The 22,587-nt window shown below is 43.3% G+C and overlaps 1 protein-coding gene across 4 annotated transcripts in view; it reads left to right on the top strand.

Moving 5' to 3' along the window:
• GMEB1 (glucocorticoid modulatory element binding protein 1) overlaps nt 1-22,587 on the top strand; it is a 536,371-nt gene that overhangs the window by 142,766 nt on the left and 371,018 nt on the right. For all 4 annotated transcript variants that reach the window (XM_044059984.1, XM_044059987.1, XM_044059986.1 and 1 more), the window contains exon 4: nt 5,797-5,921. In XM_044059984.1, coding sequence (XP_043915919.1) covers nt 5,797-5,921 — 125 coding nt within the window. The remainder of the gene's footprint in view (nt 1-5,796; nt 5,922-22,587) is intronic.

The following is a 22,587-nucleotide window of genomic DNA, read 5'->3' as shown; positions in this document are numbered from 1 at the left end:
AGTGACCGCACAGACGTCAGCATTTTATAGGGTAAAGAGAGCTTCTAGGGAATGGAGTTTTTTGTTTAGACTCGTAGCATTGAGCATTAATACCTTTTAGATTTTTTAATATTATTTCTCTTGCTTCAACTCAATTGAACATTGGATGTGTACCTAGTCAAAATGATATTTTCAGGGATAGCAGTCTGTCTGTAAAAGCAATTGAATCACTTGATCAAAGTTAAACAACTTTAGACGTACAGCTTACGGAAAACTACATAAAATACATTATTTATCAGAATTTATTTCCCCTAATCAGTTAAACAGCAGAGGTGTACTATTGTCAGAAGGTATTTAGTCTATGTGTGTGTGTGTGTGTGTGTGTGTGTGTGTGTGTGTGTGTGTGTGTGTGCGCACGTGCACTTGTAGATCCTTATAATACAAAAATAGTCATTTCACAGTTGGTGATGTCTTTACTGTCTAGACGAGTTGTACCCTGTGAGAAGGGGCTAATGCAGTCTTTATGTATAACAAGATGAATCTATTGTTTTGGCTTATTTCATTAAGTAAATGAAGATAAAAACATGTTTTGGCTTTCAAAATTTCTTGTTGCAGTTTTTCAACCATTGCAACCAGTGTACTGAAAGTGCTAATTAGATCTGATTCGCAAAAAAAGTTGTAAAGTTTAATTTTTTTTTCCAAATGAAACCTTTTTCTTTCATTCTTAGTTTTTAAGTGGATACCCAAATAATTTTACCTGAGTATGTCAGACAGTTACTGAGCTGAAATCTTGTGTTGGTAGGATCCCAAGCAGGCCTGAACTGAGATTATAATGTGTATTGTGCCAACCTGCATTATGCTTGGTTTCAGTAGAGAGAGTGTGCGTGTATGTGTATATGTAGATATATGTGTATGTGTGTATATGTATGCATGTATGTATATATATATATATATATATATATATATATATATATATAATGTAATGTGTGTGGATATATTGTATAACATGTATGTATTCATGCATATAGATGTATATCAAACTGGAAATAAGTAAATTGTGTGTGTATGTGGAGATATTTTATATATATATATATATATATATATATATATATATATATATATATATATAAATTTGTGTATGTTTGTATTTGTATACATATCTATGTGTATGTATATGTGTATGTACAGTGGATATAAAAAATGTACACACCCCTGTTAAAATGCCAGGTTTTTGTGTTATAAAAAAATTAGACCACAATAAATCATTTAAAAACTTTTCCCAATTTTAATGTGACCTATAACCTGTACAATTCAATTGAAAAACAAACAAATCTTGTTAGGGGGAAAAATATAACAAAATAAAAAACGTGCAATAAGCTGGTTGCATAAGTGTGCACACCCTTAAACCAATACTTTGTTGCAACACCTTTTGTAAAGCCATGGAAAGAATTATCATGGAGATGATCAATAGAGATAAATTAAACCTCCAGACACTGGACCCAACCCAGTTTAGTTTCGTAAAGGGCAGATCATGCCTACTCAGCCTGGTGAACTTCTTTGAGAAGGTCAGCAAAGCAACGGATGAGGGCAAAATCATTCACACTGCTTACCTTGACCTGGCCAAGGCATTTGACACAATACCCCACTCAGGCGTTGTTGACAAACTCAAGAGGTTAGGTACAAACCCATAGGTCGCCCAGTGAATAGCCAACTGGCTCACAGACAGGACCCAGGAAGTTAGAATTGGGGAGTCCACCTCTGCAAAGATGCCCATCACAAGTGGAGTCCCTCAGGGATCAGTCCTTGGACCACTCCTTTTTGGCATTTAGTTCTCGGAAGTCAAGTCCAATGTCAGTGGTCTCTGGCTGACTAAATTTGCCAATGATTGCAAATTAGGAGCTGTCATAGTCTCACACTGACATAAATGTTCTCCAGGAGGGGCTGACACAGACACACAACTGGTGTCAGATGCATGGACTAAAACTAAATGCCAAGAAATGCATAATAGTATCCTTTGGGAAGTCATCCATCCCTGGTAACTATCATGTTGACAACACACCCCTTAGAGTTGACCCAGTAGTCAGGGACTTAGGGACACACACAGATAGTAATCTAGCCTTTGATTATCATGTGTCTGCAGTGGTGAGGAAATCATTCTATGTTGCACAACTTATAAACAAAGATATGGCATCTTAGTCTAAGGAAGTCATTGTTCCACTGTATCCAGCATTCATCAGACCTGTCATTGAGTACAATGCCCCCTTTGCTATGTACCTATCCAGGCATATCCAACAACTGGAACGTCCACAGTGGTTCCCACTAAAAGAATACCGGGCATAATTAATATGTCCTATGCAGACTGCCTCAAGGTCCTATCCCTGTATTCTGCCTCCTACAGGCTTTTGAGAGGGAGATCTATACCTGGCATACAGGGCATTGTCAAACCCCACTCTGATGGACCTCCTGCATATCCACAAAACAAAGAGTACCAGAATTACCTGTTGTAAAGACTTAAAACCTTGCCTGTGATATAAATAGGATCTGCTGGAGAGATAGGTATGTATCACAGAGATTACCCCATCTCTGGAACAGGCTCCCCATCCATGTGAATCAGAGTTCCTCCCTAATACAGTTAAAGTGCAACTTGGACAATTGGATGAGAAACCATAAATTCACCCCTGGTTTGGCACCTATATCTCTGATGCAAACAAGTAACCTGTAAATGGTTCATCTCCCAGGCCCATGCTTACACTTATCTAGGGTATCAGAACTCAGAGATTTGGCATGCATGGCTAGGCTTAAAAAGGCCCTTGTGGTCATTAGCGGCCATTATCTACTGTCAGGTGGGACACTAAGCCTAGCCTCAGTGGTATCAACAGACCTCTTACCCACTAGCCATTCCTAAGGACAACCTCTTTTCTTGACCATATAAATTTACCTAACACTATGGATGGACAGTATCCCACAGTTTCTGCAGCCAGCTTGGTCAACATGGGCATCCTGAGGCAGTGTAGCAACTGCCTTATGTTCACTGACAACCCCCTACTCCTAGTCCACACAAACTCAACATGTGAGAGATGGAGCTATATTAAGAACCTTGAATCCATGCTCTCTTACACACCAGTCAGTACATATGACAATGAGCGGGTCACACCTCACCTCCTACTCCACCCAAACCCACATCACACATACCTACATATGCAGAGATCCTCACCAGAAACATACCTAAACATCAGAGACCTCACAAACAAAAAGCACACTGCACATAATACTTCCTCTGCAGAACACAATACACTTAATAGCTCATGCACCAGTGTCTCACCTGTCAAGCCCTTGAAGCAAAACACAAAACCAAACCTATTAGTCATAGGTGATTCCATTGTGAGACACACAGATGTCCCTCTCACTAGGCCGGATACGGAAAAAGTCAGTGTCAGCTGTCTGTCAGGTGCCAGGATAAGCCATATCACAAATGCACTCAGGTCTGTCAGCAGCAGGTAGTGTTATGACAATGTCGGTCAATATCGGTGTGAACAACTTGAGACGTACCTCACTGGAGTATATGAAGAGAGAAATGACTGAGCTCTTGGACTTTGTGTCTCAGGCGGATATGTCCCTAGCCTTAAGCAGCATTTTACTTTCACCTAGGATGATGCCTCAATACAAACAGAAAATGACTGACTTCAATAATTGGTTTAGTTTCTGGTGTCATTCTAAGGAGATCCAGAATCTGTCAGCCTGGGATGAGATGATTGACAGACTTTGAAGCTTTTCCAGAGAAGGTCTTCATGTGTCACCCCTGCCTAAGGCTCTTGCCATCTCCATAGTGCCTATTTTAGGCAGTGTCTCAAGGACAAAATTCTCGACATAACTTCATCTTAAAACAACCTCAAGGTTATGCTTCTAAATGCTAGGAGTCTTAACATGAAACTGCACTCACTGGAAGCAGTCCTTGGAAGGCATAGACATTTGCGCAGTCAGAGACCTGGATCAAGGTTGTGGAGAGCACTCCAGCCATACTAGATTACACCTCCTTCAATACGTTCAGACCACAAACTGAAGGCGTGAAAACTAAAGGAGGTGGTGTATCAATATTCATTAAAGATAAATACACCTCCAAATTGGTTAAACAGTAAGATTCCCTGGAGATACTTCAGGTGCTTACCGATATGGGGGGAGGGGCACTGTATCACCCCAACTGTGAGGTCTTACCTGTTGAGATCTGACCACAAATCAATCTCATTCAAAGTAACTGTCGCACCTGAACCCCCCACCCAGCAGCAACTAAACCAAAAAATGTCTCCAAAGCAGTTTATAACCTCTTAAATGTGTAAATAGCTTCACTGCACCATCCCCTCAGATGGAACTGGCAACTATGCTGAGTTCTACACCAATGCTTTTATACATGCACCTGTATAACTACATTGACTTGGTCGTACCTTATAGGACCCAAAACAAGCTCCTCAAGGAAGAGCAAACTTACCTGGTGGACAACTGCCATTAATTTTACAATAAGGGGAAAAATTGCTGTCCGAGTAAAAGGGAGTGAGCTGTAAACTGGAAACACTCCTTCAGCTTAAACAAGCAAATAAGACTTCTTGTGAAGTCCTCCAAAGCAAACTACAAGTCCAAATTAGCTTCCTTAACTAAGGACAGCCATTAGCTGTTCTTTAGTTACATCCATAACCTAAAAGGCCCAATTTGTGCAGAACTGGTAGTTAATGATACTGCATATACTGAGTTTGTGGACATAGCTAACCTGTTGGCTGACAGGTTCTGTGAAAACTTCACTTCCCTGTCCCCACCACCTGTCCTCTACCTTGTATTTCTAAAGGCCAGGTCTCTCCAAGGTCAAAAACACAGCATGTCTGGGACCTGATAACATCCCAGGCTGTGTCCTTCATGGGCTGCAAGAATTAGCAACACCATTGATCACTCTCTTCAATCATAGCCTAAGCACTGTTTTCATCCCAGCTGAATGGAAAATGGCCACCATTATTCCCTTGGACAAAGATGATGCTTCCACTGACCCTGGGAACTATAGACGTACTTATGTACCCTTACAAGCACCTGCAGCAACTGGAAAGACCACAAAGGTTCTTCACAAGGAAAATTCAAAGTCTTTAGCATCTGTCCTTTGTGGATTGTCTGAAATCAATGTCACTTTATTCTGTTTCATACAGAGTACTCGGATGCAATCTCTGCCTTGCATACAAGGCAATCGCTTACTCTGCTTTATTGGAAATGCTGCATATCAGTGAGTCAAATGTTACATGGGTTACCTGCTGTAAAGACCTTAACCTAGTATGTGACATGAATAGAACCTGCTGGAGGGAAAGATTGATCTCCCAGAGGTTACAACACCTTTGAAACAGACACGCACTTTATGTAAAACAGAGCACCTCATTGGCCCTCTTCAAACACAGTCTGGACAATTGGATGAGTAGCTGTAAATTCACCCTGGGGGTTCCAGCTGTGTCCCTCTTGGACAGGGGCAATAGGTGCTGATCGTGGAAATAAGGGTAGAACTTGGCTAAGCTTGTAAGGGACCTAGGGCCCTTAGCCTAGTAACTTCCTGTGAATTGAACAATTAAACTGAATCCTGAATGAACAGCTGACTTTTCCATTCTGCCTATAGTAATGTGTCCCATGCTGTTGTACAATGCAGTTTATTTTTGCAGTGTTGTTTATGAAATTATTTTGCAGTGATGGAGCAGATAACTGAAAGAAACAACACTGTAGGCTACAGAATGTTGTAATAATTATTCCTATGGCCCCAATTCTATTTAGATTCTTACATGTTTTTTGTTTGTACAGATAACAATACGGTTGAAATTAGTGAAGATACTGAAATTGCCTATCCTATTACTTGCGGTGACAGCAGAGCTATTCTCCTGTGGAAGAAGTTTGTCTGCCCTGGCATTAATGTCAGATGTGTCAAGGTAAACTTTTAAATAATACTTTTTATTTGCATTACACTGCAGGAAGAAAAGTGTTGGAAATCACATACTTGTGTGCAGTTCAGTCTTTAACTGTAGTAACAGCAAATGTTTGTGCATAGTACCATTTATGTCTGTGCTCAATCATCAAATAAGAACACAGAAACACTCTATTTTAACTTGATCTAGAGAATACACTTCTTTATTATTAGAGAGCCTTAACTTGCACTCCACCTATCTAACATTGATTACTTGTATTCATTTTCTTCCTTTATTCCAAGAAAATGCAACAGATATCTCCTTTGTCATGGTTACCCTGTTGGTGTACGTTTCTTAAGTCTTTTACCCTTACATTATTTTCCTTCTAAGCAAAGTAATACATGCCCCATACTAATAAAATATACTTCACTGTTTTAGCTGCTGAGGACACGTGGAGTAAACATTTGAAGGCCTATATAGTTTTTTAGTGTTAAACCTTGCTATTCAGCATGAAAGCTCATACCCTAGTATATATGCAGTTTTGTGCCTTTCTTGTTATCCCATGATAACTGTTATTCATCCATTGTTAGGCTTACCAATTAATAAAATGCACTTTTCAGCATGGACCTTTATTAAGCATCTAAACCAGCTCGAGAGACCTCAGCACTTCCTCACTAAAAAGACATTAAGTGTTGGTACCCTTAGCTTTTGTGACATATTAAAATTCTGTCTCTTTACTCACTGTCATGCATACTGCTGGAGGAGGGGGATCTCTGTTTATCTTTTTGTGCTATGCATGACCTAAAACTCTTGGAACTCCTTCATTTAAATAGAACCACTGGTAAAGAAACACATGTTATAAAGACCTAAACCTGTACTACCACATAAGCACTGCAGTTTGGCGTGGACAGATACCTTACACAATGTATACCTCATTTCTAAGGTAGGCTGTCCTGATTTATCAAGCAGAGAGCTTCCCTATGCACCCCTCTACCTCTTATTGCAAGAAATCTGGACAAAGCCTATAATAATGGGAGAACCAAGGCTCAAATATAGGGGCCGATTTTGAATATTGCTCTTGTAAAGTTAGAAAGTTGCAAGAATAAGACGTTTTGTGTTAGCATGCATTTTCTGAAGGCTATCAAATCTGAAACTTAAATGTAAGTTATTATTTAATGCCTTCAGTCCTCAGTGATTTGCAAGAAAACCAAAAGTTTTATGAGGGACAGACCAAAAATATGAGGAAAAAATATGGACATTCTGTGAAAATCTGGATACATGAGACATATGCTTCCCTAGTAGCCTTTAAACCAGACTGGATGACTAGATGAGTTGATTGTACATTTTCACATTGGATATGTGGAGAAGTTCTGCTTAGCAAGAGACTTTGTTAGTCTCCTACAGTAATAAGTGAAGTGGCTGAGCTTCTCAGTAGTCTCCTTTGGCCATAACCTTAGTGAAAACGTATGAACCTTTACTGGGTATGTGTATCATCAACCTGGCACCTCCCTTTCTTGAGGAAAAAAGATCCTGTTATTCAGTATTTGACTTCTGATCTAAGTAACTTAACTTTTTGTGAAATTCAGCAGTGGTCTCTTACTACCATAGAAAATGGTCGCATGAAAAAATTGGTTAAATGACCCCCGATTTGCTCGCTATATTATTCTAGCATCATATGACCCTTAATCCCCAGGCTGAATTGGCATCAATGTAACTAGTATATGAGCCAATTTTTAAATTTCCTTTATAATCCAGGCAGTCTTGGAGAACTCACACCATTAAGAGACATGTGCCAGAGACCTTTCCATATCACCATAAATTGTTGGAAATACATTCTCGTTTAACATAAGTAAGACTACAATACAGGGTTACCTGGATGTTATTCTCCAAGACCATCACAGGACTTTAACATTCCTAAATTGTATTCACTTCCATTCATGGTTGCCATAAATGTAATGTAATCCTTGAATTCTCATATGTTGTGTCTTTCGGCTTTTCCCACTTAGGGGTCGCCACAGTGGAACTCCGGTCCACTAATGATTGGCAGTAGATTTTTACGTGCCAAGTTGCCAGCTCTGACGCACAACCTTCAACGAAGGTACGCCCGTTCACGCATGTCTCCACACAGAAGACGCTTTAGCTGAGAATCGAACAGGACAACGTCTTACTGTGAGGCGACAATGCTACCGCAGCACTACCACCGCCCTTGAATTCTCATATAATAAGCCTAATTATCTTCCTGTAAATGGGGACACTTCAATCTAAGACGTCTTATCTATGTAACACTGCCTATACATGATATTCAATCTGTGCCATTGTAGGGCTCACTGTTAAATTGTTCCTTTTTCCTGCCGTACAAAGGATTGTAGTTAGCTAGTCATGAGCTTCCTGATATTTTATTGTACTATGTTGACTTGTTGCTTGTTTTTGGGACAGTGCTTCATCACGGAGTCTAGGCTATGGATAAGACCATGGCATTTTGTAAATGCTGTAAGAATAACAATAACATGTCTCTCCTAGGCAGACATTACTTTTGTCTAAGTTTATAAGAGCGATATTTAAAATCAGTCTTTGTTCCCCCCATTATTATAGGCTTTGTTCAGATTTCTTGTGCTAAGATGTTGAGAGGTATGTAGGGAAGTCTCTGTCATGCCATTTGTGTCATTTGCTTTGGAGTAGAACATATTTGAGTACAATGTTATATTTATAGAAGGTTGGGGACATGCGCTTTGAAAAGAAAGAAAGAACAAACTTACCCTAAGGCTGTATAACCATAATATGGTAACAAAGGAAGGGGAATGAAAAGAAAAAAGAAGGTTGGAAGAAGGAATACCCCACAGGGATTAAGACACAGGTTCTTTTTCTTATAAAATTATTAGAGCTGATATAACTCTATCTAGGCTCCTATTTCTCTTCTTATATCAGATTCAACCATAGTCAGGGCTGCCCCCAGTTAACCCCCATCATGTGTCAACTGCTGAGGACTCCTAGCTGGAGATCACTGTAATACAAAAGCCTGCACCAAGGCAAAGACTTGAGAGCTTCTCCTCATAATGGGAACTTGTTAATTACTTGGAGTTAAGACCTTCCTTGATCATGTTAGTGAATTCTGCTAGTATTGTGCAGAGCCTTTTAAATTGTATGACTTGGGGGAGGGATGATGAGAGCATTCGTCAAGGCCCAAACTGAGTTATGTATTCTGTCTTCCCTCTATGTTTCTAGGGTGGCTAGAGAAGAACTCCTGTCCTTCGTGTCTTGCACTTGTACTTTGGATCCTGTAGAAACACTAAGAGTATCAGATTGAATGTGGTTTCCGTACCATATAACCCACTCCTAAGAGGAGATGTAGAGGAATAAAGACTGCATCTTAAAGGCTCTGGTCACTCTGGAGTTCACCCTCAACAAACAAAAATCCAACCTGTACCCAATCCATAAAGTACTCTTTCCTGGGACACTCGTGGATGCAACACCAACAGGGCCTACTGTCCTCAAGAGAAAGTGGAGTCCTTGACTTGCCCTCTTCCAGTCCATGGCAAGAAACCCATACTAATGGCCCAACAGTTCTTGACCATTGTAGGACACATGACATCTACTGTTCTGATGGTGTCCTTATCCAAATTACACAGGTGGAAAAATATAATGGTCCTTCAAGAATATGTGGGAGCAGTAGTATCAACCCTGGGAAGTTTCCATCCCATTGTTACCTTGTGTCAGGACAAATTTAATGCAGTAGGTACAGCAGCTGAAAAACTATGAGATAGCATTTTGGTAGCCAGTGCCCAGTCAGACCCTAACCACAAATGCCTTAGACCTGGTCTGGGGATCCCACACTTTGGATCACAAAGTGCAGGCCACCTGGCACATTAGAGAATAAAGACTATGCATAAGCATCAAGGAGATTATGGCAGCCATTTGTGTCCTGAAGGCTTTCAAAGATGTCTGGATGCCCATGACTTTGAACATTGTCACAGATGTACTACAGTGATGCAGTACATAAATGGGGGACAGAGATTCTTATCACCTTTTCAGGCTGACCTTGCAGGCCTCGCATGTAAACATGTCTGTAACAGCCACCTGTAGGCCAGCTCAGGAGAATTTAGTGTTAGATCAGCTAAGCTTGATTTCTGTGGAGCCACACAGATGGATGCTGCACTGGGAGGGGTTCCTTATAGGTTCACAGACTCATAGTCGTGTACTAGGCTAACGACCACAAGGGCCTTTTTAAGCCTAGCCATGTATCCCAAATCTCTGACAAGTCCTGATACCCTTGATAAGTGTAAGCAGGGGTTTGGGAGATGAACCATTTACAGGGCACCTGTATCCATTAGAGACATAGGTGCCAAACCAAAGATGAATTTCCGGTTTCCCATCCCATTGTCCAAGTTGCACTTGAATTGTGAAGCAGAGTTCCTCCCTAACCCATGGATGGGGGAGCCTGCCCCATAGACGGGGTAGTCTCTGGGATACATAACTATCTCTCCAGCAGGTCCTATTTATATCACAGGCAAGGTTTAAGTCTTTAGAAGGGTAATTCTGGTGCTGTTTGTTTTGGGAATATGCAGGAAGTCCATCAGCGTGGGGTCTGACAATGCCCTGTATGCCAGGCATAGATATCCCCTCAAAAGCCTGTAGGGATATAAAGGGATAGGGCCTTGAGGCAGTCTGCAGAGGACATTTTGCTTGCACCCTGTATTCCTTTAATATGCCTGGTTAGGTACATACCACTGGGGGCATTGTACTCAATGATAGGTCTGATGAATGCTGAATACAGTGGAACAATGACTTCCTTGGACTTAGATAACATACCTTTGCTTATAAGTTGTCCAATATAGAATGATTTTGTCACCATTATAGAAAAATAATGGTCAAAGGCTAGATTACTATCTATGTGTGTCCCTAAGTCCCTGACTACTGGGTCAACTCTAAGGGGTGTGCTATCAATATGATAGTTACCAGGGATGGATGACTTCCCAAAAGATACTATCACACATTTCTTGGGGTTTAGTTTTAGTTCCTTGATCTGATAGAGAAGTGTTACAGAGATGAACCTCTGTACTTCTCCATCCCCAGGGTGATATAGAAGAATGAGAAGAGGCCAAAAGCAAGTCCCCTACCCCAGTATTGGAAAATGCAGCAATGATACTCTCACCTTATTCAGGTAGTGAGAGAGAAATGGCCCTGCTGCTTGCCTCAGCATGTGAACCTCCTGACTCAATCCACAAGGTTCCTTGATACAGCCTAGTCTGACCACGTTGAACCTTGCAGCTTTTGGAGGACAATAATTTATTACCATTTACACAAATTTACTGTAGAGATGTTGGAAGTTATGAGGGAGGCTAGGAGGCCTAGAACAAGAAAGTTGTACTTGGCAAAATGGAAGAGATTTTCCTTCTGGTACCAAGGGAAGAAACGGCACACACTACAACTGGTGCTTGCGCTTATGGTTCTTCAGTCTCTCTCTAGTTGTTTGATATAGGCTTATATTTCACTGAAGGTAGATCTGTGCTAAATCTACCTGCTTACAAGTAGACACGTATTCACATGTAGATTGCCAGTGAGATATGATTTCTAAAGAGCTTTCTCTACTTTAAGCCTCCCAGGTACAGTTTATTGTAAGCCTGGGATCTCAACACATGTTTTTGAAATCGGTCTTGCTACCTTTTGAACTGGCAGCATCTGTAAACCTGAAATTCTTGACTTGGAAAACAGAATTCCTCATTTCAGTCACCTGTGCCAGAAGAGTATCAGAGCTTCAGGTCTCAATATGCCAAGAACCTTAACTTCCACAAAGAGTGAATAACTGTGCTCACTTAGTCCTCATTCATGCTTAAATTGGTTACAGCGGTAGCCCTCAACCAGGCTGTACAATTATGTGATATTCTGTGTGCTGTAGAAAAGGGGATATTTTTTTCACTCATTGGATGTTCAGAGACAACTGAGATTTTCTAGACAGAACAAAAGTTATCAGAAAATTTGTATCTTTTGCTGACAGCAAGCTTGGGCTAGTTATCTCTAAACAGGCTACCTCCATATAGTTAGTATACTGCATCATATTTTGTTTTAAGCTGAATGAGAAGTTTATACAGGAATGAATCCAGCCCAGCTCTTCTAGGACCAGCAATTCCTGATGCTTTCCTGCTAGGAGTTAGTGTGCAGGATGTTTTGAAGTGGCAAATGGTCATTATTTCAGACTTTCCTGCAGGTTGAATGTGGCTTCCAGGGTAAAAGCAGGGTTTGCCTTTGTCATTTTGAAGGGCGTTATGTACTCCTCTCTAATGCATTAATCTTCGCCTTACACTTGGCAGTGGGGTAATCAGCTTTGGAACTTTTCCCTACAGTTACTAATACAGTAATCCATTCAAAGATAATAGTACAGTTCTTTAGGCAACTTATTTATAATCATAGAAGGTCAATTTTGGCCAATGTTGCCATCCTGCTTCCCTACCTTCTTCCCCTCTCTTGTGTACTGTAATTTGGGCCACGGTGGGTACAAGCTTCAAATCTTACTCTGTTCACTATTACTTATACTGTCTCTTATCCTTCTCTTCTTCTTGTGCAAGGCCGCCATGGAAGCACAATAGTCGAGTCTCAGACAAAGGCCCTTGTTGTCTCAGTGCTCAAGGCCAATGTTTAGGTTAGCCTTGTTGCAGTAGGATTCAGAAAGAAATGAAGTTGGCCCAGGCAGGTTAGCCTTGTTGCAAGAGGGTTTAGAATGAACTGAAGTTGGCCCAGGCACATACTTCCTATGTACCAGGCATTTGAAATTGTTTGAAGTAAGGTGGCATCAGACTAGCTTTTGTGAAAGTATTCCCAGATGTGACAGTTGAGGAAGGAGTTCAACCTGTAGCAGAGTTTCCTACAGTGATAAATGCAACAATCACCTCACCAAAACACCTACTTCTGCAGTACCTACACAACTGTACTTTCTTGATGTTGACTGTCCAATGGGTTATGCCTTGGCCATCACTGAATACCTGTATGGTGTCACTAGACATATTGGTAAATGCTTTCTGGCACATTTATTATAGGAGGTCTACAAAGGAGATTTCCATCAGTTCATTCAAAATTGGCACCACTTTCTGTACAAATTACTATTGCTTGGAACTTCATCTTAACTCATATTGTTCAGAATGGTGGTAGAAGCCTTGAAAAAGTAGGAGAATGATGTGGTCTGCTGCCTTAATGAGTAGAATCTGGTGATTCCAGACTTCTTATGTTATAACTAAAGTGTATGCTGTTATGTTTGCAATCTGTTTTTAACGACAGACTAGGGAAAAAATTCACCCATTGATCCCATATCAGAGAATTACCTTTAATGACATGGTTTTAACTAGTCTTCAGTGATGTTTTTTCTGCCCATGAAGAAGGCCCAGTAAGTCATGAGCATGTCCTCTGGTTTAGTATGCAGGGAACTGCCCAAACTCTGTTTCTGTTGCACCATTGTTGACATTACTAAAAATGTGTGTGTTCCCATGGACTTTGAGGTACCAGTGATGGCAGACCCACCATATGTCCATTGATCTTTTCTTTGTGTCATATGCTTGCTACTGGGCATTGGCATGGCAGCCAATCCCCACTAACCTTCAGGTAGTTTTCCCCTGCTTACGTCAAAACTTATCAAAAATGTTGATGACTATTGTTCAAATGTAAGATGGATGCCTCACTCTGGCTCTTCTATGTTACAAGAAATGTGGATCCCCTATGAGAGAAGCCCCCAAGTCTGCTAGCTAGAGCTTTGTATGGTCTTCCTGACCCTTAGGACTCTACAGAAAAAGATGCTTCTGGGTCCTTTCTTGAATCTGTCCAACAACCAGCATCTCATCGGGTGCATAAACAAGCCAGAGGACATGCAGTTGTAGCCTCTTTGGAGAAAAGCCATTGTTGTGCCTTATGACATAGTCAGTGGCATCACTATTTCAGCAGTTCGCATCCTATGTGGAGTTAATTTGGTAGCATACTCTCTCAGCCACTCCTTCAGTCCTCTTTTGGAGCTGTGGATTCAGGAGCTTGTGTTTGGAGTCTTTCAGAAGTGGGGCATTGCAGAGATCAGACTGTTCACCACTTTGGAGAATGTGGTTTTCCCTCCTTTTTTCAGTGCACTAGGGCAGATTGGCATTTGCATTACATGTATTCTTCACTCCATAGCATGGGAGATGCCTGTATGCTTTCCCTCCATTCCCATGCTGTCTGTGCCTTTCCCAAATTTCACAGTGGAAACACCAGAACTTAACTCTTGTCAGCCTCTTATGCTTAAGAAGGATATTGGTATATGCTCTTTGGCCTCCTAGCAGTACAGGAAATAACTCTCATTAAAGGCTGTAGAGGTCCACCATGTTTGGGGTAACAGTTGATGCAGGCTGTTGGGTTAGAACCTCAAATCTTGCTAAACCTTCAGGCAAGGATATCAGAAGGCACTAAAGCTACCAAGAAACTTTCTACCAAATGGATATACTCCTGAAATTTGCAAAGATTCTCAATTTGGACTGATTGTTATCCTTTATGGCTGTCTAGCTGGAGTTCATCATATTGATCATTGCTACATGTATTTTAAGGGATGCAGGGCTAGTATGACTTTGTATTCTGATGAAGTCCCTGGTTTATTTGTGACAAAAGCGCTCAATAGATAACTCCTTTAATGAACCAACAGTAAAAAAAAAGTAATTTTTAACCTTTGAGACCCTCTTCTTTCAGTGCGTTTTTTTTTTTTTTGTTTGTTTGTTTGATCACTGCTATAGTAGCCTTAGGTAAACCTTCAGGCAGGGATACCAGAAGGCATTAAAGCTACCGAGAAACCTTCCACCCAATAGATATACTCTGTGAAATTTGCAAAGATTCTCAGTTTGGACTGATTGTTATCCTTTATGGTTGTTTAGTTGGTGTTCATCATATTGATCATTGCAGTAGTAGCCTTAGCTGTATGGATTCTATCCTACCAGATATAACAGCCAGCGAGCTTCTAAAGCTTCAAGACAACATCACGCACCCAAACCATTAGTCCGCTCAAGTTGAGCTGACTAAAAAAAAGTTATGTACTCACCATAATGTTCAGTCTGTGTTGCCCATTTTCATTGCACCTGAACAAGTGAGTTTAGATCAGACTCTGCCACTTTTTCAGCTCATGGATACTGGAAACTCTTGAGCTCCTCCCTTACTCATAATGCTGTACTCCACTACCATACCTCAGGTCTTGTTTGCTAGCCTTATAGTTTCTTAGAAATTTAACAACCGCACTAGGATAAGAAACCAATATCTGGAGCTCAAAGGCAGGAACCTTGGTTCCTGTATTATCTTCTCATTCTTCCAGATGTCGCAAACCATCTGGTAGTGGGTTGGAGGGAGGGGAGCAGAGGAAGAATGAAAGTGGTCAACACAGATGGAACGTTATGGTGAGTGCATTACGTCTTTATCTGATGTTGCCAATTTTCATTCATTCTTTAACAAGTGGGACACAGTCCCCAGCTACCTGAATCCCGGGAGGACTTTAAGTAAGGTTATTCCTGAGCATTGCTGAGCCAAAGGCTGTTCTTCCCATCAAGACGAGATCCAATTTGTAATGAGTAATAAAGGTGTGAGGATTAGCCCAAGTTGCAAATGCACAGATACTGTCCATGAACACCTGGATCAGAATTCTGATGTAGTTGCAATGGACCTAGTTGAATGGGCTCTTAAAGGTTTTGACAAGGACGAAGCCAATCTGTTGTAAATAAATGAAATGTAATTAGTTAACCATTTGGCTAAAGTTACTTTGGTAACCAGTTTGCCCAGTTTTGATTCCGCAAAAGAAACAATCTGTTTTTTCTCAGATTATTTTGTTCTATGCAAATAGTAATTTAACTGTTTGTAAGCATCCAACAAATGTAACATGTATTCTCCCTTGTTCATGAAATTTGGAAAGAAAATTGGAAGATTAATAGATAGATGTTGGATTCTGACACCACCTTTAGAAGGAAGGATGGATTGGTTTGTAACGCTACCCTACCTTTATGGAAAATTAAATAAGAAGGCTTCGAAGATGGGGCTTTGAAGTTTAAAGACTCTTCGAGCAGAAGTTATAGCAACTAAAAAGATAGATGTTATGTAGTCCTATCTCGCCTACATTCTTACCCGTGGGTTCGGAGCCGAATATCGGCTCCGACTCTGCCAATTTTTCTAGCTCGAAGTCTTTCATTGGCTGGGCTAAGCAGGTATCCCATGGTGCACTGCTCCATATCCCCAGATCCCATTTGCCGCTCATGTAGCTCGGACGTGGTCTCGCTTGGCTGTGGCTAAGTACCCTCTTTTTCTTGTCTTAAAGAAAAGTTTTGATTCATATCAAAAGCTATTTTCATAGCTATTTGTCTAAGTTTTGTCTAAGTTTTGTTGAGGTTGTGATCGTGTGATTGTTGTGTGGTATCCCGCTGACTGTTCCCTCGGGCTAGGCCCTTTTCAATTAGAGGGCCTAGTCCTCCTAATATTGCCTTCTGTGTGAGTACGGTCTAGACCGTTTAAGTTAGGCTATTCCCTTTCCTTGTGGGTTTCAATCCCTTGTTGAGAGTTTGTATTTGTTCTTTAGTGTGTGTGTTTGGTCACTGTTTAGCATTGGTCACTGTTTAGCGTTCGTTCCCGCGTTTTGTAGTGTGAGCGCCTGTGAGTTGTTCTCAGACTTGGTTTTTGCCTTTTTGGCATAGTAGTGAAGATGTCTAAAGATCCCAAGGAGCACAAACCTTCGGGTTTCAAAAAGTGCTCTAAATGTGCGTACAAAATGTCCATTACCGACGGGCATTCCATTTGTGTCTATTGCCTGGGAGCCATCCATCTGCAGGAATCCTGCAGTTTTTGTCATGCGTTCAGTCCTAGAGTTCTCCAAGAGAGAAAGAATAAGTTAATCTTAAAGGGACTCTTGAAACCCTCTTTTGAAGAGGCTATGAATTCGTCTTCCAGTGGAAAGTCAAAATCTGGCAAGTCAAAAAAGAGATCTCTGGCTCCGTCAGCTTCATCGGAGCCTCTGGAGAAAATCTCAAAAACTGCATCGACCTCCTCGGCTCCACTGTCCTTGGGGCCGCAGGACGTGTCGGTGTTGACGGAACCGGCGTTGGCTCCAATTTTATTGGAACCTCTTAGGAGCCGATCGCCCAGTCTCAGACCAATTTCTCCTGAGAGGAGATCCCATTCTCCCTCCCTGTCTTCCAAATCCTCCAGGACCCTTTCGGATGTGGATGTTGATAGGGTGGTTCAAAGGCTCCTCCAGTCACCGGTTTTGGCAAAATGTTTTTCGGCTCCGGCCCAGTCGGCTCCGGAGCCTGTCCCGACCTAGTCTTCGATCATTCCTCCTCTGAGCGCATCTCTGTCTTCGGAGCCGGAGTGTTCTGTGCCATGTGATGTTCCTAGGCCAGCTCCGATGCCCCTTTGGCTCCATCGGTACCGGCATCGGCTCCGACCCCGTCGGCTCCGTCCTCTGGGTTCAGGACTCGGGATTCTTCAGTCGGGCCCAAAGGGGGCATCTCGGGGCTTATTGCGGTCCCGAGCCTCCCTCTTGGTGCCTCAGCACGGGGAACTCCGACCCCCGTCATGGCCTCGGAGGCTGGTCGCTCCTCGGATTCGGGGGGGGGCCCGCCTTCGAGGCTATGCGGACCGCGCTGGCCAGATCGTCAACTACATCAGGCGGGTCGGTCACTCTGTCCCCCACCACTCCGGTGAGAGCTTCTGATCACCACCCATCCATGGACAGCAGAGCACCAGGGCCTAGGGATACCTCCGCGAGTGGTCCCCAGATTTCTGAGGGTCCCTCAAGAGTTCATGCCTGAGGAGCCCCCCAGAAAGAAACGTGCAAGAGGAAGCACATAGACTCCCAGGATGAGTCCTTCACCTCTGATACTGACCTCGAGGAATCAGAGGGGTCATCCTCTGATGATGTTTCCTTCTCCGATATCTTGGAGATACTGAAACAAAGAGGTGACTGGCTGTCCAAAGCCCCTTCCGAGGAGGAGTCCGTATTCCTTGAGGCTTTTGGTGCTCAGCCCTCCACCTCCTGGGTGTCTCCACCCTTCGAACTCCTTGATCTGATTTGTCGAAGAGTGTGGAAAAACCCTGATTCTGTGGAGCCCGTGCCCCGGCGTCCCAACAAGTTTCTTTCTGCCCCCCAGGGCAAAGAGTTTCTGTCTAAAGGAGTCCCAGTAGATGCCATGGTGGTGCCGGCAGCCACTCAGAAGGAAGTAGCAGAGTCTTCCTCATCCGCACATCCTCCTAACAAGGAGTCTAGGACCATGGATCGGTACTGGAACTGTACCCTCTCGAAAGCAACCTTTACCTTACGATCGCTGAATTACCTGTCTCACTTCACTCTGCTCCAGAGAGATCTCCTCAAGGAGTTAGGAGATACTCTTGCGGGTAACGTTCCTGAGCCGGTGGCTCAGACGGTTAACGCCCAGGTCTCTACCCTCAACTCCATTGTTATCTCATCCATGCGGCTCATTTCGTATGCAGCCGAGGGAGCGAGTAGGGCAGCAAGCTCAGGGGTCGCCCTTAGAAGGCAAGCCTGGCTGTGCCTGTGTCACTTTGCGGAGGCCTTCAAGTCTTCCTTCACTGACGCCCCCTTTGATGGTTCTTCTTTGTTTGGGACCAAAGTGGAAGACACCCTCACCAGGTGCAAGCAAGAGGGAAAGACCCTGTCTGCCGTAGGGGTCCATTTTTCCCTTCCTTCTAGGCCTTATCCCAAGGCCCAGCGGGGGGGGGGGGTGTGGTTCAAGAAATCACAGAGGTTTTCTCCTGCCGCACAGGGTGAACCCCCCCTCCAGAGGCAGAGGAAGGGGAGGTTATTCAGGGAGACATCGCCCCAGAGGCAGAGGGGGCCCCCACAATTCAGGAGACTGCGATTCCTTTCGTGGCTCTCCCTACTCTCGTTCCTGAGGGAGTGCCCGGCTGTGCTTATCCAGAGCCAGTCGGGGGGTCAAATTTAATTATATCCGGAAGCCTGGGAAAGCATTACCCAGGACCGATGGGTATTACGGATAATTTCCGGAGATTATCTCATTCCATTTACATCAGACCCCCCCCCCCCCGTCAATCAGAAAAATCCCAGACGTTCCACCTAGTCAAAGGGATCAAGCAGCCTCAGAGGTCTCAAAGCTGCTAGAAAAGGGAGCCATCCAGCGTGCCCCCTCAGACCAAATCGGATTAGGGACTTAAGATTCTTTTTGGTGCCGAAAGAACAGGGGACCTGAGACCCATATTAGATCTCAGCCAACTGAACAAGTACGTACACAAGTCCAAGTTCCATATGGTCACACTACAATCGATTCTCCCATTGTTGGGAGAGGAGGTATGGATGTGCTCAATCGACCTCAAGGATGCTTACTACCATGTGAAAATGGACAGGGCATCCAAGAGTCACCTACGCTTCCGGCTGGGAGCCAGTCATTTCCAGTTTTGAGCCCTGCCCTTTGGTCTCACCACAGCCCCCAGGGTGTTCACCAAGTGTATGGCGGTAGTGACGGCTCACTTGAGACATCAGGGATTCCAAGTGTTTCCGTATCTGGACGACTGGCTCCTTGCCGCCCCCACCAGGCATCAACCAGTTCAAACCAGGGATGCTACCATCACTCTGTCACCAGTTGGGTATAACAATAAATTGGGAAAAATCTGCTTTATTGCCCTCACACCTTGTCACCTTTATAGGAGCAGAATTAGACACCATTCGAATGCGAGCATTTTTACCGCAGGAAAGGATCAGAGTCCTACAAAAACAGATGCACATGCTGATGCCCCTGAGGCAAGCGAAGGCAAGATGTGTTCTCCAGCTCCTAGGGACCATGGCAGCAACAATCATGTTGGTCCCTCTAGTAAGATCGCACATGAGAATTCTCCAATGGCTCCTCTTTGTTCAATGGTCTTTCCAAAGACTTCCACTTTCTCACCCCATTTTGCTCACGGACAGATGCAAGCAGGACCTTGGTTGGTGGCTGTGCACCAACAATTTGGACGGGGGAAGGCCCTTCATTCCACCCATCCCGGTTGCCACGGTGACCACGGATGCCTCCCAGATGGGGTGGGGGGGCATTATCTTGGCAGGACAGTCCAAATCACATGGCAAGAGCACGAGATACATCTGCATATAAACTTCCTAGAGATGAGAGCAGTGCTACTTGCGTTGCAGGCACTTCAGAGTGTTCTACCACTAGGGACGATTGTGATACACTCAGACAACATGTCAGTGGTGTGGTATCTAAACAAGCAAGGGGGAACCAGGTCTTACCCTCTGTACAGAGAGGCCATGTGAGTGTGGCATTGGGCAGTAACTTCCCAACGGTTTCTGGTGGCAACGCACATTCCGGGGAAGTTCAACGTGATTGCGGACAGGCTAAGCAGAGCTATTCTGATGCCTTACGAGTAGTCCCTGAATTGCCTGGTTGCAGAGCGAATCTTCAGCAGATGGGGTCAGCCTTGCTGCGACCTTTTTGCCAGCCCCCTCAATGCAAAATGCAGCAACTACTTCACGCTGATCCCCCCACAGGGGGAGTCACCCAGGGACGCTCTGGTTCATGATTGGCCCTCCGGTCTGCTTTATGCTTTTCCTCCGTTTCCTTTCCTGTCAAAGATTGTGATTCAGAAAGTGCAATCCTTGGGAAGCAGAATGATTCTGATTGCCACACTGGCCCCTTTCTTCAGCAATTCATTGTGGACACTCCTTGGACTCTGGACCCTCAACCAGATTTACTGACACACATGGGACAGTTCCACCCGTTCCTGATGACCCTCCGGTTGACAGCCTGGCTACTCCACTTCCATCATTAGTTAGGCTTCATAATTTCTCACCAGAAGTGGTTCATATATTATCGTCCTCTCATAAACCATCCACTAGAAAGATTTATTCTAGTAAATGGAAAAGGTTTTCTATCTGGGCACATACCCGAGGCATTGATCCTTACACAGCTCCAGTCACTTCAGTCTTGGAGTTTTTGTCTATGCTTTTCTATCAGGGTTCCGCATCAGCTTTCATCAAAGTTCAACTGGCAGCGATCTCTAATTTTCATGTAGCGAATGAGCCTAGTCTCATGGCGCATAGACTATGCAAGGCGTTCCTGAAGGGTACTCTGTTGCTCCATCCCCTGGTGTCCAAACCAATCATGCCCTGGGATCTCAATTTTGTTCTACAAGCCCTTACTGTACCACCTTTCGAGCCTGCAGCTACCTACGAATTGAAATTCTTGACCTGGAAAACAGCCTTCTTAACAGCAATCACTTCAGCAAGGCGAGTTTCAGAAATTCAAGCCCTCTCTATCAAACCTCCATACTTAATCTTCCATAAGGACAGGGTCTCTCTTAGACCAAACCCTTCGTTCCTTCCTAAAGTGGCTTCCGTGTCTAATCTAAATCAATCCATTGAGTTGCCTGTGTTCTTTCCTCACTTTTCTAACAACAGAATTTAGATTTCACCAGTTGGATGTACACAGACAATTATGCTTCTATCTGCACCGAACAAAAGATATCCGGAAGTCTGACCAACTTTTTGTTTCCTTTTCGGAAAACCGAATGGGGTCCCCGGTCTCCAGGTTCACCCTGTCTAGATGGATATCTAGTTGTATCTCTTTTCATCTATCAAGCAGGAGGTAAAGATCTGCCATTTACGGTCAAGGCTCACTCTACTCGGGCTGTTTCCACATCTACAGCCTATCAAGCCAGATTGTCAATGGATGATATATGTGCTGCAGCTACTTGGGCTTCTCCTCACACATTTGTTTCTCATTACAAATTGGACGTGGTTTCCAGGGGCAGGTTTTCCTTTGGCTCCACAGTTCTCAGGAGTATTTTCCTATGAGCCACCCAGGATGTAGGTGCTAGGGACGCTGTCCCACGGGTAAGAATGTAGGCGAGATAGGACTACATAACATCAAGAAGTTATGTACTCACCATAACGTTCAATGTATGTAGTCCATCTTACCTCACATTCTTACTTGCCTTCCCCCTTCCTGGAGGATTTGGAGGTTAGGTTGTTTATCTGCAGAGTTCCCTTGCTTAGCTTATTCTTTACCTGGATGTGATGTGTGCATGGGGTACAAATGAGTTTCGCAGCAAACTAGATCTGGGGATATGGAGCAGTGCACCATGGGATACCTGCTTAGCCCAGCCAATGAAAGACTTTGAGCTAGAAAAATCGGCCAAGTCAGAGCTGATATTCGGCTCCGAACCCACAGGTAAGAATGTGAGGCGAGATGGACTACATACATCGAACGTTATAGTGAGTACATAACTTCTTGTTTTCCAGGTTAAAAATTTTAGTTCACACTTTGCTGATGGTTCAAATGGAAATTGAGTAAAGCTTGTAATGCTAAATTCAAATCCCATGGCGGCGCTGGATCTTTAAAAGGGGGTCTAAGAAGAAAGGTTCCCCTTATAAAGGCCTTACAAAGTTTTGAAGAAGCTAAGGAGGAGTTACTTGTTCTTATATAGAAATTAGAAATGGCAGCTAGTTATACTTTAGCAGTCGAGGAACTAGCCCCTTCATTAAAAGTTGCAGCCAAAAACTCAAGAATTTTAGGTACTGGTGCTAAAAAAAGGATCAGTGTCTCTCTGTTGTGTCCAAAAAAGCAGGTCTTTTCCATTCACTCCTGTAAGCTTTTCCTAGTGGAAGCTTTATGGGAAGACAAAAGAATGTGATGTAAAGGGGAAGGAGACCCATGGTTGTCTGGCTATCAGTGGAAGCAGAGAAGCCCAT

This window comes from Protopterus annectens, chromosome 1.part2 (assembly GCF_019279795.1).
Source record: "Protopterus annectens isolate FY-2018-M chromosome 1.part2, PAN1.0, whole genome shotgun sequence".
Classification (NCBI taxonomy): domain Eukaryota; kingdom Metazoa; phylum Chordata; order Ceratodontiformes; family Protopteridae; genus Protopterus; species Protopterus annectens.
Note: the sequence above shows the minus strand (reverse complement) of the source record. Positions and strands in the feature narration are given on the sequence as shown.